This window comes from Centroberyx gerrardi, chromosome 18 (genome assembly GCF_048128805.1).
Source record: "Centroberyx gerrardi isolate f3 chromosome 18, fCenGer3.hap1.cur.20231027, whole genome shotgun sequence".
NCBI lineage: Eukaryota > Metazoa > Chordata > Actinopteri > Beryciformes > Berycidae > Centroberyx > Centroberyx gerrardi.
Window position 1 is genome coordinate 6,098,740 of NC_136014.1, and position 19,578 is coordinate 6,118,317.

The window sequence follows — 19,578 nt, forward strand, 5'->3', positions numbered from 1 at the left end:
TCTCCTGTGTCCACACTGAAATCAGATTGCTTATTCCCCCTTGCAAAATTGCAGCACACATTACTTTTCATACTTAACATCCTTTAGATTGATAGTAAGTATGAGCGGTGGAAGCAACAAAATATACAGTGATAAAAATAGATGTGATGAAAATGCATGTGAATTGAAAACCAGAGTGCTGAAAATGCATGTGAACTGAATCCAAAGATGATTTGATTAAAACAGAGGTGATTCGATAAAAAAAAGAGCAATTTCCATCATCTATCACCACTATCATTCATCATACACAGTAAAAAACTAAATTGCCTTTCATTGTTTAAGGCGAGCCCTACAAGCAATTAGGTGAGCTTCAGTGGGCGTGGTTTTTATATCCAAATACAATCTGAACCCCTAGTACGCATGTTAATACCAGATGTAAAAGAGTCTTACTACTGGCACAAGGCTATAGGTTAGCTGTACTTCCAACAGCTAACAGATTGTCTTGGTCTTGGCTAAGTTTACGTTATAAAGCTTCACCAAGATTGATGTGGAAGAACCAAGTCAAAGCACTGACGCTAACCTATTCATGCCGACTGGACACCAAGTCCAAGACTTCTTGGTCAAAAGACTACTACTTGAATCAAGTTGGTTAAGCCCAGCCTATGCCCACATGTTATTAAAGCGGTGTGATGTTGATCATGTGCTACATTTAGGGGTAAGTGGCTGTTAAAATCTATCAACAACAACCAACCACACAAAGACCCCCCTCGACCATGTTCCCCCTCTGTAACCCTAATCGGGATCTGATCGGGACAAAATGAAAAGGCAAGCATTAACGGGTAGACACAGATACAAGTAGATACAAGTTGTGTGTCCCAAAAACTGAAATCCTAGAACCCAAACAAACCAACAAATAAATAGCAATTTAAACATCACGGCCCTGCCAACAGCACCAAGACTGTGATCCACCGGGGATACATCAATACCTTGCTACTCGGACCCATTCAAACTCTTCATAGTGAGCGAAATGGGACCCAACACAGAGACGAGCAGGACAGCAGCACCGGTACTGAAGACCTAAACATATGCCACTTCCTAATGACTTTACCATTCCGTTGCCCTTGGCCTCTTAAAACTCGTGCACACACAAATACACACACACTCATTGACAAACATTAACAGCAATAAACACGTGGCATTATGTCAACATTCCAATAAACACATAGGTGTCAAAATAACAGAAACCATCCAACTGGTCCCAGAGAGACCAACATCTTTAAGAGCCACCACTAGCATTTGATTGAGAATGCCTACAGCTTGTTTTGGAAACTGTTGCTTGTTCCTGTCTGTTGGAAATTCAAGTGATAGTTGCCATAAAGAATTTAGTAGATAGAAATCGCTTGGGGGAGTAATCATAACTCACGAAATAGGCAAATGTTTGTGTTACTGAATTATGAGGAAGAGTTTTCATTCCATGCAGAATCGATTTCCTAATATTACAATAGAGAAATCAATCTTTGTGTCTCAGGAAAACAACCTTCTTCAGATAGACATTTACCAGGTTCTAGATATTTTATAGTGCATTGCCCATTTAGCCTCTTGACATGTGGTCTTTCTTTCTATTAATGCTTCTGAAATGTGACAAGAAGTGTAGGCCAACAATGAGAGGACCCACTGAGAAGAACTTTTTTATGCACAGTTACACAAAAATGCAAAACAACTGGATGTTCCTCTGGGAAGTACAGGTTTGAGGTTTATTGCTCTTGTCTCTATGGTACCATTTTCCACAGTAAAATAAAGGACCTCTCTCGGGGGTCAGGAGTGAAATGACCTGGGATCTACCTAGGGGCATGGCGGTACCTCGGGCAAAATAGAAGGTAGGAAGCAGGGCTTTGACACAAATGTGTGATATTTCTCTTACAGTGGCCCCCCCTCGAAGCTCAGACATTTATAGTCATCGCTAAGTGGAGTAACAGGGAGCCAATTCACCCCCCAAAAATGGCTTGTTTTGACTTGAACATCCTGCCAGTCTAAGGCAACTCTTAGAGATGCCAGGCCATAAAAAGTAAATACCATGTCCTCAAACAGCTGCTAATTAAGGCTACAAGTGAAAGAAAAATCACACAAATAGTTTGAGATTGCTCCCTTGAGGCATCATGTGTCAGGCTTAGGAGCTGACACCTCATTCCTAACAATGCCTTCATGGAAAAGTAGCTTGCTTGGAAGAAACGAGATGTATCTATTTGCACAGTGATAAAACATATAAGTGATCATTGCTTCTGTAAAGCAGTAGTGAATGAAACATGTTCCCATTTTACCTGTCATGGGTTCGCATGAAGTCCCAGGATTTCTTTGTACCGTTCTGTGAATAAAAGAGAAAGACAAACAGCATAAATAAACAGCACAAAAGGCAGCGAGACAGATAGTTGGACATCCTGAGTAAGACGCATACCATGTACCCACAACTTTGCAAGTCTGAGTGCAGCTCACACCCTGTGTTGCATGTCACTGGGATGGCGGGGTGTCAAATCATCTGTGATTTATGTGAAATGCTTACTGTAAAGGTATACACAAATTGGCTCATCAGTTGTCCCATAACCGATGCTTGCTTAGGCTCGTTAAAGTGGGACCACAAACCACACCCCAGAACAAACATCTGCGCATGCAAATAAAAAAATAGGCACCATACAGGCACCGAATATGACATTCTTGAGGTTTATTAGCTTGACAAAAAGCTTGTCAGAGATACAATGCTGAACATAAAATAGCATTTACTTGCACACATATTCTTGAAGAGTAGGCAAAACTTCTAAATCCTGCACCTTCCCTCCCTCCTGTAATTTGAAATATCATCCTGGAATGGCCAAGTCAAAGCCTGAACCTTGATCCTATAGAAAATCTGTGGACTGAACTAAACAGACAGCAGGTCCCAATGCAATTGGAGTGAGCATGAAGGTAATCAATGGCTTTTTGAAGTGAAGAAATCTAACAAAAAGAAACTCATAATGTGATTTTAAGATTTAGGTTTCAATTTCAGTATTTTTGCCATTGTATCATTGTAGAATCAAAAATGTGATACCTTGATACGAGCCCTTAATCATTTTGGTGTAATGACAACACTATGGAATATATAAAGGTAGTCTAATTGTTTATTTCGCTCCACAATGTCAACACAAAAAGTCCATAGATGGGCCCTTGCAAGCTGAACTGGGTTGCGGGAAAAGATCCCCGGTGACTAAATGCTGAAACACGTCCTGTGTGGTTACTCAGCTTCAATGACAGAAGCTGCTCTGATTGTTTATATGCCCTGTGGTCACGTCAACAAGGTGTGCAGCTGAACACTCCCTCGGTAAATTTCCAGCAGCGCATTTACCAAGCCGCCGAGGCAAGTGCGTGACCGACACAAATGAGATGAGCCAATAAATTTTGGCATACCAGAAAAATATTTGGGCAGTGACGCATTGGAGTTTTGGCTCGTCTGTGAGGTAATTATGAGGTAAATGTACAGATAGTCTGCGTCATTTTGAGGTTACTTTCATTCTTACTGGATAGAGAGGGTAAAAGACCATTTGCAGTTCAAGGTGCCAAATGTGTTAGGTGAGATTAAAATAATATGAAACAAAGTAGTACTTTTGGCAGGTTAGGGTTAGGTGCAAAAAAGACACGCACACCGTCTGTTATCTTTTTGGCAATTGTGAAGTATTCAGCTGCATGTTTGACACCGGCATGCAAAAATCATCTTTCACCAGAGCTGCCCACACCTTGAGAGAATCAGCTAACACTGGGGTTGTGTAGTGTTATCCTCCATCCGCAGCCAAATATTCTGCAGCATGTGGCGGATGGTAATTTTCTCTCTTGATATGATGTTATGTGATGAGAGAGCCAGCCCTAAGTAGCGTGTTAGCTAGGCTGAACATGTTATAGTCTGAGGCAGGCTGAGGACTGTTAGCTGGGACTCAATGCCACAGGAACCCCCTCTAAGATTAAAAATTAATTGTGGTATAGTTTGGTTATGAAAAATGAAAATAATATTGCATAGCTACCTGTCCTGGCATCCTCTCACAAAGCCAAGAAAGACCTTCTGCCCTCTAACTTAACTTGGAGATTATTTCATGCTTGCATCTTCGACCCATAAATCTCCTCCATGAATTACTTTACTACGCATGAATGGGACATCATGAATGGGACTGAATGGCACCTACAAGGTAGGGACCAGTCTCATTTTAGCTAATTGTGTGATAACGGCGTGTAAACATCCACAGCAATTTCATAAGTGAGAGAGAGGCCAACCTGGAAAATGAGGCTAACTTTTACCAACACCAGAGGAATCTTTTAAGGATATGGAAAGAATGACTACTTCACTTAAAATAATCTTAATCTGTTCAATACCGTCGGCAACCTTTACAAAGTTTTCATTGCCTTGTGCCTTACCGCATACCGTCTTTTTTTCACTTTCATTTGGATATGATAACCAGCAAATTCAAGGCAAAAACAAAAGGCTTCTCATTTCTGAAGATGTACCAAAATAGAAAAGTAAAACTCCTTTGAGGTGTAACCAGCAAAAATATAAGGCTACTCATTATATCATGATTTTTATCTTTTACTGTTCACATCATGCATAAATAAAAGCAGAGTAAATGCAATTGAACTTTAAAGTCAGCATATAAACTTGATACAAAGAGCAAAAAGAGTGCCAAAAAATAAAAAATGAATTATTTTAGGCCTACTCATAGCGAATTTAAATGGTGATGCTGGCCTACATTTCCACTGCCTGAGGAAATATGACCTTGATTCAAAATTTAGGCTACGCCTCCTGTCCACCCACAAGCTCTTTCAGACCCAGCGATGACAGCTTTACTAGAGCAAGTCTATTTCAACTACAATACATGTATCTTGTGTGTGTGTGTGTGTGTGTGTGTGTGTGTGTGTGTCAAGGTGCAATTTCAGCACCACCCAAGAAATGAAAGGAAGTGAAATGCCAAGCTAATTGCACCAGTATATTCAGGCATAATGAGACTCCTGTTGTGGCAACACTCCTCGATGCCGAAGCCAGCACCCAAAGGCTTCTGGTTGTGAATGGCAGGGCGTGATGCTAGAAGTGAAGAGAACTTTATGAACATACAGTACTCTGGGTTAGAGCCAGCATGTGACATTGTGCCAATGACGCCCTACAGCTGCAATATCCAACTTTGTTTCCACATTAAAATAACAATAAATAAAGTTAACATTATACATTATCAGTCTGTGACCCTGTGTGTTCATGTCTAAATCCCCCGTTTGCCTGAAATTGACTCTAACCAACTCAAAAAAACAAATTCTGTACATTTCGACTCCAGATGAAGATGAGATTATGTTTTCTAACAAAATACTATGGGAATAAAAAACGGGCAAAATAAGCTGTACTGTACTTGTATTTTAAGATGCATCAGGTTGTAACATGTCTTGCAAACTTCTAACATGCAAAAATGTGAACTCCAATCCATAAGATTGGAAAGCAAAATGTGTGTGGGCGACGCAATTTGCAAACTTGTGGTGTGTTTTGTATTTGTAAACAGTTACAATAAACACATTTGACTTCATGCCCTGTAACCAATATTTCCTTTTGCGTATCATTAAAAAGATTTGCAGCCATCTTGGCAGTGTCCTCCTGCAGAAAATCATGCCACAACCCGTTGTACTGATATTAGAAGTTACATGAAGTTGCAACATAACTCGCAAACTTGCAAATATGTTTCCCAATCCATAGCTGTGCACCGTGTGCTGTAAGGTTGAGACACGAGCTGCAAACTTGTGATAGATTTTTTAGTTGTGAACACTTATTTGCACTTAATTGCAAATGTGCAAACACATTTTGCAAACTTGTGAAACTATTTGAGAACAAATGCATTTAAAGCTTTGAGCTATAGTTGCTATATTTGAATCTTTTAATTCATTTTAATTCACAGGTAGCAATACAGTGTCACATGGCAACATATTGATTAGCATGTGACAGCCTCCAGATCATTTTCTGTTGTGATAACGGGCTATATACAGTAAATGAACTTGACTTTACTGCTGACCCCCTCAGACAAGGCATTAACCCCCTGGAAAACTAGTAGGGGGGGAATTTGAGCCCCTCCAAAAATCATCCTGGATAAAACCTGCATACTGTGGCATCAAAGTTACAAGTGGTGCATGTATTCACATGCATTTTTAACTAAAGAAGTTGTCAATTTAAGGCATTTAAGGCATTAAGGCCTTATGCACATCCCATTTAAGCCATGTTTTTTTTTCTTACTAATTGCCTGGACTACTGTAATACTGTTTTCTGGTCTATATAAAAACGGCAAAATAGGAAACAGTCTCATTTTACAGTCTCTTCATTAGTTGCCTGTTAGTTTTAGAAGTGATTTAAAAAGATTATGGCCTTGCGCCCAAATATGTATCTGAACTGCTGAGGTATGATTCCAGCAAAGCCTTGAGAAATATCTTTCACTCACTGCGGCCTCACACCTCATTATCAATTACTCAACTCATCTTACTTCGCCAGCTGCTGAGATGTCTGGCTTTCAAAACTCTTGGAACAAAAACTACCTCCAAATTGGTTGATTGATTGATTAGTTGATTAACTTTCAGGCCAACAAAGTTCCCCTATCACATTAACGCAGAATTGTGTTTACTGAACTGGGTCTTTACCAGGTGCTCATTACAGGCTTTGAAACAAAAGACAAGGAATTCATTTGCAATTCTCTTTCATTTCTTTATCAACAAAAAACTTAAAATAAAAAACTGTTTCTACTCAGCTCTTCTAAATCAATACATCATAATTTGACTAAAAATCCTTAGATGGAAACCCTGCTAAATCCACAAATGCATCTCAACAGTCAAAACAACCAGAGCATAACCCAGCAAGTCATGGACATAAGTATGAATGTGACGCGAAGCTAGCATAATGGCATTCATGCATCATTAACTATAATGCTGAGGTGTGAAATAAGAGCATGAAGCCATGTTTGTGTAGGTTTAGTTATAGTATGTCTTGTGGTCGGCTTGAAGTTTGTGCTGACAAGACACTTGTTCTGAGATAATGGAGTGCAGACAAATGGCTTGAATCAAATTGAATTTGCTGGCAGAAGTGAAAAAAGTAGGCCTGGTAAAACATGACATTCCATGACATGCAATGTACCAAATTTAATTGTAGGATGGCATGTACCATGATACAACTGCCAAGAGTTCACATTGACTCAATGAAGTTGCACAGAATTTTTTACATGTCCAAAAGATCATCTTACGTCTCCAACATGAAAAGCTTACCAATAATTACAGCTGCATTGCAATGTGACTATTACCTGTAATTAAACTAACAAACACAAACTTATTAATCAATCATCATACTGTGATATGCTATCAGAGAGACACAATAATATTCATTATGCAGACAACAAATTGCCTATCCAACTAAGGCCAAAAACTCATGGATTTACAGATTCAAATCTACCATCAATCGACCTTAAACCTGGACTCCAGTTCTAGGCGTGCACAGACACTGAGCAACATGCAAAGTGATGCCAGCCCGAGTGATGGAAGTGAGAGCGGTCTGTGCACTCACTGACACATCGTCAAGCCTCCAAACCGCGGAGGCATGCTATGAAAGATGCTCTGCCAGCGCTGCAAGACGGCCTCCTGGTGTAATTACCGACACGAAATCCTGTCATGTCAACAAACTGCGCGAGTGTGGAGCGCGCCGTCGCTCCTCCTCGGGGGCCCGAGCCGGGCCGCGCCCTTCTCACTTTCCCTTGGTGAAAGCAAAACTACTGCGGAGGCGTGCGCGCCAGTGATAAATCACTCGTCGCGACCGAGGCGTCGAGGCGCTTCACGTGGCTCGGCGGCTTTGTCAACGCTGCTGACTGAATGAAGTGAGGGAGAGAGAGGGCATTTTTCCTTTCAGTGAATATTTTACGAACATATTAAGCATTGGTAAATGGTTATGTAGATGGTATACGCCAACTTAAATAGTGGGAAAATAAGGAAACAAACTAGCAAATGACTTCACGGAGCTGTCTTTAGGAATCTTTTTTGGCTTTAGGAAGTTTTAAAATGGGCAATTCCAGCGTGATTGGAGTTTTCTATTGTTTTCCATTGGTTTTATCACGTTATGAGATATTTGCTATTTTAGTTTCTAATCCCATTTCCATTTTTCCTTGGTCTTAGTTGTTTTTCAAGTAAATATTTTGAAACAAACACAGCCTAAATATTACAAGTTATTCCCAGTAACGAATAGGGTAGACATTTAAAGCCGTAATGGTGTAAAATCGAGCTTTAATTTCCATTTTATTTTACAGACTATAGCTGGTGGAAGTGTCTTGCTTTGGTATGTATGTTGGCTTGATTGGGCTGTGATTGACAGAAGGCGGGTCTTACTGCAGAGAACATTTGCTAGTGGTTGAAAGTGCATCTTGGCAAAACCAATTTTCAGCTTCTCATTCACAGTGATAGATAACCTTTACCGACTGATTTGGAAGTCGCAGGAGTTGTTTCTATGCCGGAATTGAATGGCAGTGAATAAGCCCGGGTGGTATGGCAAAGCTGATTTAAAATTAGCTAATATCTAATTGTGATGCATGCGTTTAAAAGCAGTCAGAATTAACATTAAAGGGATGGAAAATATTTTTAAAAAATGAGCAAAAAAGTCAAATCACACTGGAGTTGTCCTTTGAGAGCAGGTCAATAGGTCAATGGGAGGCCTCATGAACTCTCAGGAGAACCTGTGAGAGCTCAGCCAAGACAAACAGCTCTCTGACTGCAAGTGCTCCCTCCCATATGCACATCTGAGAATGTCTGAAGTGACCATGTGTTGTTCTAACGGATGCATGTTTTAATGCAAAATCTTGATCGCTTTTTTATCTGTTCTAAAAAAAATTTATGGGACTTCGAAATGATGTCCCTCAGTCTAGACATAAGACAAAAGGTGATTTTGTGTGATTTTGAAACTGTGAAACTTTTTTTTTTTTCTATTTTCTGTATTTATTCTAAACAATTTTCCTTTAAATGTATTGGCTACTTTTATCTCCTTGCTATATTATTATTATCATCATTATTAATATCATTTTTATTATTATTATTATTATCATCCAGAGGGGTAACAGCTGGCGAGTTGTGGGGGCTGTTTGGTGCTGGAGGTTTTAGTAGGTGGATGGGGGGGACTTGGGGGGGGGGGGGGGGGTGTCTTGGTGATACAATGACCATATACAGCAAGATCAAACGAGATGGGAAGCATGCACCGACAAGACAAATAGGTTCCTCAGAACAGTACAGTAGGAGATTAGCTTACTTTGGGATTATGGAAAAGAATTGAGACCTGCCATCGCCAATTCCAGCGTATTTATCGTCTTCAGTAAAGTGAAGACAAAACAAACGCACCCGGAGCAATGCCAGGGAGGGGGAGGGGGGGGGGGGGGGGACAAGTAGCAACATTGGATCTGCAACAGGAAGGAACAAGGTTTTGGGGAAATGTGGTGTTTAAGAAACACTAGCACTAACAAAAGCACTGGTGTGAGACAGAGGATACCAATTGGTTCGAACATGCATCGCATTTGTTTACAGTAATCATACCAAGTTGCACAATTCATTTGGCAATGATACATTGATATCTATGATAAGACATGATTCTTTTCTGGCAACTGCATTCAAGACAAAAGTGATGGCACAAACTAGTGTGGGGCTCACCACAAACACACACACACACACACACACACACACAACGATGTTCCCCCTCTAGTGTCCTGTCACCACTCACAGATGGTGGGGTTCCCCTCATTACTAGGGCCACTTGCTGGGGGGGGCGGCGTGAATAGCCCTGGGGAGACACAGAGAATCACGGCCGACATGGATTACGACAGAGAGATTAGCCCACAGGGAGGGAGGAGAGAGAGAGAGAGAGAGGGAGAGAGAGACAGAGAGAGAGAGAGAGAGAGAGAGAGAGAGAGAAGGGGAGAGAGGGAGAAGGAGGAGTGGAAGGGAAGTAGGGACAGGCTACACGGGACCTTGAAATTAATGTGGTCCCTCTGGCTTTGGGCATCAGAAATGACAGGCTCTTGCGTGAATGGCTATTGTAGAGAGGGATGTGTGGTCTTGATCTTTTTAGATGCTTAAAGTCTAATAACCATCACACACACACACACACACACACACACACACACACACACTCCTGCCCCCTTGACTACACCGTAGACCGGGCAGCTGCAGCAAAAAAGAAAATAAAAAAAATTGACTGCCTTCCTGCTCCCACATACAATGGCAGTCTTTAATTCCCACCATGTGCTTTCCAATTTCCCTGGATTTACCCTCAGTCCCCGTCTTCCCACCAGCCTCACCAAAGGAAGCGGGGCCATCAGATAAACAAATTACAACCAATGAACTAATGAGTTTAAAAATGGGATTATTACATCAAATGTAGACTAATGAGGAAGACAACTAGTCCACAGTCGCACCTTCATAAACTGATGAATTACAGTAAGTGTTAACAGACAAAACAGATACTAGGCAGAAACGCCCCATACGGACACAATTTCCCATTTTACAAAATAAAAGGACAGTGGTTCTCATGGATCACCACAAACTCAGGCTCTGAGATGATCATGAGAACATTATCTCATTTACAAAATTACAAATCTGATTTGCAGAAACGATCCCACCTCTCCGCGAGTGCAAGACCCAGCGTCAAGGACACACTCTTTAAGTAGACACCATGTGACTGTGCCCTCCAGTGAAAGCCAAAAAAAGGCACGTAGACCTCAAATCAAATCAATGGAGGTCACTCTACGTGCTCGTGTCCCTCCAAAGCAAACCAGCTGACTGCGAGATAGGCCTGACACTGTTTATCTAAAGGAGACAGAGCATAGCCTACTGAGTTTAACCTTAGTTAAACACATTTGCCAGAAAGCCTAAAAATTAGGAATGGGATGATATGCTTATCTCACAATACGATTCGATACACGATATGGGGTTCATGATTCGATACAACCACAATACGATGTAATAAATAAAAGTTGGAGTGGAGAATTATGTTTAGCCTATTTCTGAGGCACAAATCTTTCTATAATTTGGATGGAGAGCTTGTGAAATTGTGATGGTCAAGCCGTCTCATTTGTGATTACTACAGCAGAATAAAACGGAGCCAATATCGCGATTCATTTTTCTGCCCCACGATACGTATTGTCACATTTTCGTACTGCGATATATTGAATTTCGATAGATCGTCCCATCCCTAATAAAAATGGTTTTATAGTCGGACATAAATGTGAGACAGGTGCAGGCCATGCAGGCTTATTTTGTCATTCCTTGGCTCCATAGCATGCGGACCACCCTTCCTCCACCTGCACCACAGAGCATGCACACTGTCAGACCAGACAGAGGGGTGACTTCACTGGCACCGTCCAAGTTCGAACCGATAAATACCAATTTCTGCGGGAAAGTGCGCGGACAACCGTTTTAAGAGTCGGAATGTCTCTAATGCTCGGGTTGACGGGGCGAGGGCCGGCGACTGTAAGCTAGATAAATAATTCGAGATGAATAATTCAAATCGGTATAATGAATAAATGGAACGCAATTAGTCTGCTCTAAATAGCAACCCATGGTTGAATGTGAGCGCGAGGCAACAAAGATAAGAGGGGTTTTCTCGGAGTCAATGAGGGACAATCACCTGCTTTGTAGAGCGAGGCAAAGGAGAGGAAACAAAACAAGCAATAAATACTAATGACGGAGAGAGCCTCTTAGGCGTGACATTACCTACTTTCAGAGTGGGCTTCTGTGTGTGTGTGTGTGTGTGTGTGTGTGTGTGTGTGTGTGTGTGCGAGTGTATTCCGGTGAGTGACCATCCAGGCTGCAGATGTACTGTGGAACAAAAAAAAAGGGCCTGGGAAGGGATGCTACCTCGTTGTGATTGAAAAGCCTTTGTGGGGAGTCCCCGAAGAACGCCCCCCTTCCAGGCTCCGGAGGAGAAATGACGAGGATGAAAGGGAAGACGAGAGGGGAGAGGGGAGTCCGCCGTCGTACTCTTTTGTTGTCCATCTGCTGTCTTAGCCGTTCCGCCATTCTCTTGACAAGCTTAGCCCCCCTCTCCTGTCACAGGTGTAACCCCCCCCCCACTGAAAAAAAAAACCCTCACCCCAGCTCCCCTCAACAAGAGTGCCTGGGTCCTCGTGTTTTCTGATTAAATTGAAAACACCACTACAAAGGAGCACCTTCCAGTCACTTTTTGGATTGGTTTTACTACTTGTATACCTGTGATGATGAGCGGCCACTTGTGCCGTCTTCATTAGAGTTTGTTTCCAGGAGAGTTGACTTTAGTTTGGACAAAATAGCTTATTTCTAGCCTAGTTCTAGTGAAACGTGTGTGTTTATGTATATGATGAGGTCCTGAGAGAACTTGACAGTGACAGGGCTCTCATTCATCGCGCAATAATCTGTAAACTGTCAATTTGAACTTGGCTATGCCGGCAAGATCGACTTCAAGTTTGGAGTGTGTGCACTCAGTCTGAAAGATGGACAAGTGGGTTTCTGCATGTTACAGATGAATGACAATGAATGACAAAAGTGAATTGGGGGATTCACACTCCAGGAAGAAGTGGTTTGTCTGAGGGAAAATAATGTTCACAACCACTTTTTGGGCACTGAATTGTAATTTTCATGGTGTCCTGCAGGCAAAATCTTTTTCTAACTTCTTCAAGTTCCTTCAACTAGCATGATGGCCACTGTTTTCAGTGACTGTCTACTTTACACCTCATATTCAGTTCAGTTTACCTGAACTGTTGGGTGTTTTTTAAAGGGGAATGCACACAATACTGCATGTAAATATGTCACCGTCTGTAACAATGTGCAGTGGGCTACGAAGCCAACTGCTAAACAAGTCACCACAGGGTACAGTCCTCCAAAAGGTCCAAACATGGCAAGCCACAAACAAGGGTCACGCCACACGACTGGCAGGATCAAAAGGTCACCGCAGATCCCACTGGCCACCTGTCTATCGAAGGACCTCCCAGGACCTCCCAGGCCGGCACAGTCGCTCCTTGCCAAGTAGCGGAGAACTGAACAAGAGCCCTCGACCTCGGCCCACCCCGCTGTATCTGCAAGCTACACTGGCTCATCTCCTTTACAGCAGTTGCTTGGGCTTCAGTGCCATTGAGGCCCAAGTGCATGCAGGTTTTCATTCCAGTCAAACACTACAGTAGCTGACTTCGCTAATTAGCACACCATCCAGAGAGAGAGAGAGAGAACTACTTAGAATGGCTGTTTTCAAAACCAGTCAATTGTCCTCTCAGGCGTTGTAGTCATTTTGGGGCTTTTGGATTAGCCTATATCCAGATTTTTGGATCCCATTTGCCAATCGTTATGCTCTTACAATGGGTGAAATAATGAAAAGTTGTTACATATTTTAACGCGTAGCCTAAAGAAATGCATAATAGAGGAACACTTGAAATGAAAAATAGTCAATATTAGCATTGGACGTAGTTCAAGGCAATCATTTTACCTCCCCCCCCCCCCCCCCCCCCCCCAAATTATTTTTTTACATTAGACTGAAAGGGGGCGGGATCTCTAATCCCTTATTTGGGCTGAAAAGGTAAGTCACGCTTGGGAGGACAATTCCAAGACCAGGTCCAATCAAGTTCGAGTCAAGACCAGGTCCAAAGTCAAGGCCGAGACAAAAGCAAATCAAATCCTATTCAAGATCAAGACTAAAACAGGCAATAAACCGTGTTCATTTCCATTTCCAAATACAAAAATTATGATTGAGGAATTTCTTAAATGGATAAACAGAGATGTAGATCTATTTGCAGGAGCTCTACACCTTTCAAGATCCAATTAATAGGGCTTTACCGCACACAAGACCGAGACTGGACTCAAGTTCTACAGCTCTACGTAACAGTGAAATTAGCTGGTGTAATGATTGGTTGGAATGAAAACCTGCATATTATACTCTTGGGCTGACGAGTGCTCTTCTAGGCCATCGTTTTCTGGCTGCTCATTGGCTCTGGGGGCCTGGTTCAACTACAGGCTAGGTGGAAGTGAAAAGGAGGGCAAAAGGTTTCGCTGCCTCGCAACAAACTTTTTCCCGTGCCCTCCAAATCTTTCCATCACCTCCTTTCCCCTACCAAACTAATCCCTCATTTAATACTGTCACTTAGCCTATCTGTTGCCCCAAATTCTCTGACCTAAACTACCCTACCTATCCCAGCATAACACACACACACTCCATCTTATTCACACTTTCTATCCTCTCGTGTCTCCTTGGACTGTCATTACGTTGCTTGGCGCAGTAGGACAGTCTGCTCACTCAGCCACACTTAGACTTACATGCAGACAGTTCAACATGGACCTTGCCTCACTCGTCAGACTGGGTTACGTAATACTTTATTCTTATCCTCTTATCGTCGACAACTCGAGCAATAAGGATGCCCGTTCATTTTCTATGAGTTTCATTGCTATGTGGGTCTATGTGTAGCTCCTGAGTCCCACCAGGAGTTTTCTACTGTGCTCACTCTCTCGCTACTCCTTGTTTAAAAAATGGAAGCGAACCCCCAATAAAAGCAAAAAATGTACGCATCTTTTGACACCCAATATTAAAGCCATCCTGTATTGCAGCATCTGTTTGGGTAGGCAAGCTTTTATCACTGTTGCTAGTGTCCATCAGTGTTATTTCACACCTTACTGGAACGTCCTAAACAAAAACAAAAAAGGACACTAGCACATTTCAGCTCGAATATGTTAAGGGGATTGAAACATGAACAGTGACCTGGTAAACAGGCTCACTACTGAAGAGATTATGGGGACGGATGTGTGTGTGTGGTGTAGGGGGATCTTCTGAATGGCAGAGAGAGAAGTGTGGGTGGCTGTATGCGGTGACTCAGTGGATACAGCTAGAGGAAGAAGACGTCTCAAGAAAAAGCTGAGGGGACTCTGGAAGGAAGGAAGGAACCCTAATGCCACAGAAACAGAACAGAACAAACTGAGCCAGTCTACAGCAGTGGACCTGACAGTCTAAGGTCTTCACTGCTGGAAATCACTGTTAGAGACCAGTCTAGTCGGACATCTTCGAGGTGTAACTGAGTGGTGTGAATAATACGATGGAGGGATCCAGACCTATAGCCAGAGCCGTAACATAGGCTACAAAAGGGGTGGAAGCGCACAAGACGTTTTCCCAAGTTCATGAGCTAAGTGCAAAAGTTAGCCCAATTGTGTCTAAATATGGTCAAATCACAATTATGTTTAGTGCTCCAATGACATCATTGATTACATGGACTATGGAAGTTTGGTGACTTTGCATATTCGGTATTGATGCATTGCTTTGTTTTGAACATGGCTGCAGCAAGCCCAAACCCTGAGTGTAGAGAATTGCAAATTCCAAAAATCAAACCCAATAATACGGTGCTTTTAGGGTTAGTCAATTAATTCATAACATAATCAACAGATACTAAATACTAAATACTAAAATAATCATTAGTTGCAGCCTTTATCCTGAATATTATGTTTGTCTAGAATAGCAATGTTGTGCTAAATTACTAGAAACAAAGAACTCTTGATGATAAACCATTTTCACTTTTTAGTGCACTGCACATACTTCTAGGAGATCTAGGAGATCATCAAGAGTGAACAGTCAATGAGTCCAGGGTCATAGTTTCATATCTAAGCCTGCCTGTATGCAATATCAATACTGAGAATAGGGAAAGCCTGAAAGCCAGCAGTTACAGCAGAACTCTGGGGCAGCTAATTGGAGATCGACAGCTTGTATGACTACTATACCTGCACCCACAAGCCCTACAGACCTATATGTCCAGCTATTTGTTTACAGAGTTACTACTGAAGTGTCCTGGTGCAATTTTACACAATGAAAAAAGCACTGTATTATTGGGTTTGTTTACAAAATTCTCAGAATTTGGATTATGTCGAAAGTTAACCAGCCATGATTGATTTAGAACTGTTACCACATTCCCGTATGCAAGAAGGTTTTCACCATGACTTAAGGGTCCATTTTTAGCGAAGTAATTTTAATATTTCTTTTCATATCTCTCATAAATACACATATACATCAACCCATTAACAGAGTGCAAGACCGGTTGCAGTGCAGTTCTCCTGCAATATTTCAGGGCTCAGTGCTTTTGCTCATGAGCACTTTGGAAGTGATGGTGTCAAAATGGAAAATCAACACCAACCACCAGCCAAATGTTGGTAAATCTTTGGCTGCCACTTTGGGATGTACCAGCCACTGCGGCTGGGGGACAACAAAGTCAGCTTCTCGTCGTGAATGATGGGTCCTGTAAATCTAATTCCAATCCCCCTCCAGTTGCTGCACAAATCACTAACAGTTTACGCAAGGAAAACACCCTACTGTCAATGTCAAGGAGCATTCCTCCAAGCTTATGGTGATTATCAAGTCTTTCTACCTCTATGGCAACTAAGACAATACAAGAGGATGGCCGTCAGTTGGGTATGCCCAGGTGTGGCACACTCCAAATCTGATCTGATACTTTTTTATCATTATAGGAAAGACCAAGTAAAAACTGTCAGATATCTATTTGGAAAGCCATATCTAAAATAATCACATCAGACGAGACCAAGACCAATTTCCCTCTAAGCTGTTGTATTGTGATGAAACTTTGTAATAATTTATCACACTGACCAAATACTAATATCTTGCCATTCATCAGTCATTGCTCCACTTTGACCTCAGAAATTTCATCAATATGAGTTGGTATGGCAATTTCACTGGCACACTACATTAATGCAGGGAGTCTGCGATACCATGGGGTTAATGGTTTGACACCCATGTATAAGAGTGCAACCGTGTAAAGTGTCTCCCTGTGTGCATATTTCCATGTAGTGTTTCATGTTATTGTTATCATGTAATATGTCCTGGACCTGTATTTCAGACATTCTGAGTAGTGTTAATAATCTGCATTCCCAAAGGGTTTGAATAAATGAGATTCTACAACATTCATTCATCTAGCTAGGGGACTACATCAGGGGCCCCAGGGCGTCACTGCAGCCCACTGCCAAGACCCCTGACCTAGAAACAACACACCAACCAGACTGTCTCTGCACACAGAGCTAAAGTCAAGTTTTACAGTGTAATTCAACGAGTCCCAAGTAACTGACCTGTTACCAAGTGCTCCTTGGCGTCTGACTTCCCTGCACGTAACACTGCTAGCCCATGTTATCTAAACCTCCCTACACTAATGTAAAGCATGTGGTAATGGTGATGCTGGACCAAAGCCTATGAAGCTAGCTAACGTTAGCATGCTAGCCTAAAGCTGCCTCACAGCCGGCTGAGGTTTCACGTCATACAGTAGCTATTGTTGGAGTGCCGTATGTGAAAACAACACACATGCAATGGTTTATGCAATGTAGCGAGAGTAACGCCAATTGTTGCTGTCAATGTCCGTGTTTTAAGGTCAGTTTAGCCCTCATGCTCTGCTAGCTAGCTGCAAAATGAATGGGGGGTTGGGCTAGCACACAGCAGCATCCAACAGCCACAGTCTAGGCAGTGATAACGCAAAGGAGCTAGTATTTGGACTCACCTGGTTATAGTGCACCCTGAACGGTTTTAGATAGTTGGAGTTGGTGCATGGGACGACTTCAATATTATTAATCTGGTCCATAATGTACACTTTGGGCTAGATTGGTGGCTCACCGATGTTGCTCTCACCGCACACAGACTGATAACAACTACAGTTAGCAAATTGCAGTGATGGAATGCCTACGGAGGCCCGTGAAGGACAGAAGATTTCACTTTCACCGTGCAGTTCACGATAGGTGCACGGCGTATGGGAATAACCGAAGAAGTCGCTTGAGGGTTAAAAGGAAGTAAGGAACAATTTGGAACTGTTGACGCCTTAAAATTGAAGCCGACGCGTCTGTGGACTGATCAGCTTTGCCACATTATATTTCAGTGTGTATTTTACAGCATAATAAGCGATGCAACCACAAACGACAATTCCAACCAGCCGTTACATATGCAGTTACAACTAGTTAGTTGTACATTGCCATATCCCTTATTAACCCTAATATGCATCCGTCCTAGTGCAATGTTCTGATTGTGCATGTGCAAGTAGCTCACTTCCTTTATAGTTTCCTTGATTGCAGGGGCTGTCTGTGGTGCTGAAAGTGGGTCCAGCAGAACATGGGAGCAACATCAGGTTAGAACAAAAATCTTGGCATTGAACTAAAAAAACGTTTGAATTCATACTGGATGAATTTTAGATCTAAATTGAATATTAGCCACATCCATTCTCCTGGCTAACATTAAATATACCTGTAACACTGGTGCTGTAACCTGGATCATGGTACAAATTATTTTCTATATACATCAAATACATATTGATTCCTTATGGTAGGACTTGCTAATGGAAAATAAACTTCAAATAAAAAAAATAAAAAATACTAGTCCATTTTGTTCTGAAATTGTGAGCAAACCACTGTCAGTTTCAAAAAAACTTCAAACTGGTATTTAGCTGTCAGCTTTTGTATCAAAAGATCAATCAATCAGTTGTGAGTGAAAAAATGTCTTCAAACCAATCCCTTATAAAAAGAACTATTGTATTCCTTTAATAAAGAAGAATACTATACAGTTATCAGAGCAAAACTATAAGTTTGGAATTGGAATATTATAGGAATTTCATACTGATACCATAGGAGATTAAAAAAAAATACCATAAAGTTTGATACAGGACTATAAACTCACTATACCACAGACACATTCAACAAAATTAGAATATCGCAGCAATATTAGAATGATTTTTTGGTGATTAAAAGGGTGAATATGTCATGTTTTTTCAACTACCTGAACTTAACTAATTGGATTTACTTATCTACGTTCTTGTGGCCTGTAAAATAAGTTATGGGTGTGATGTTACAGTGAAAAACAAAACATCTGGTTTAAAAGGATGTGGAAGGAAAGAGGCCAAGTGCTGAGGATTAGCAGACTTTACTGGTCTTTACATGGCCAACCTCCCATTACTTATCTTGTCATACACCTCAGCTTACATTACATTAGAACCAGCTGCTCAGTCTCCCTCTCTCTCTCTCTCTCTCTCTCTCTCTCTCCTCTGTCTCAGTCGTTCTTACTCTCTCCCTCTCTCGCTCCTTCTCTCTTTCTCTCTTTGTCTCTCTCCTTCTGTCTCAGCCTCTCTTACTCTCTCCCCCTCTCTCTCTCTCTCTCTCGCTCCTTCTCTCTCTCTGTCTCTCTCTCCTCTGTCTCAGTCTCTCTTACTCTCTCCCTCTCACTCCTCTCCCTCTCTCTCTCCTCTGTCTCAGTCTCTCTTACTCTCTCCCTCTCACTCCTCTCCCTCTCTCTCTCCTCTGTCTCAGTCTCTCTCCCTCTCACTCCTTCTCTCTCTCTGTCTCTCTCTGTCTCTCCCTCTCCTTCTGTCTCAGTCTCTCTTACTCTCTCCCCCTCTCTCTCTCGCTCCTTCTCTCTCTCTGTCTCTCTCTCCTCTGTCTCAGTCTCTCTTACTCTCTCCCTCTCCCTCTCACTCTTCTCCCTCTCTCTCTCCTCTGTCTCAGTCTCTCTTACTCTCTCCCTCTCCCTCTCACTCCTTCTCTCTCTCTGTCTCTCCCTCTCTCCAT

The 19,578-nt window shown here is 42.0% G+C and overlaps 1 protein-coding gene across 1 annotated transcript in view; it reads right to left on the reverse strand.

The window, feature by feature from the left end:
• The window catches only part of nudt14 (nudix (nucleoside diphosphate linked moiety X)-type motif 14), a 32,178-nt gene extending 14,516 nt beyond the window's left edge, over positions 1-17,662 (reverse strand). Inside the window, exons 1-2 of the mRNA XM_071921353.2 lie at positions 17,532-17,662; positions 2,298-2,341 (exon numbers count right to left, since the gene is read on the reverse strand). Coding sequence (XP_071777454.2) covers positions 2,298-2,341; positions 17,532-17,612 — 125 coding nt within the window. The 5' untranslated portion in view covers positions 17,613-17,662. The remainder of the gene's footprint in view (positions 1-2,297; positions 2,342-17,531) is intronic.
• Between the last annotated feature and the right edge of the window lie 1,916 nt (positions 17,663-19,578).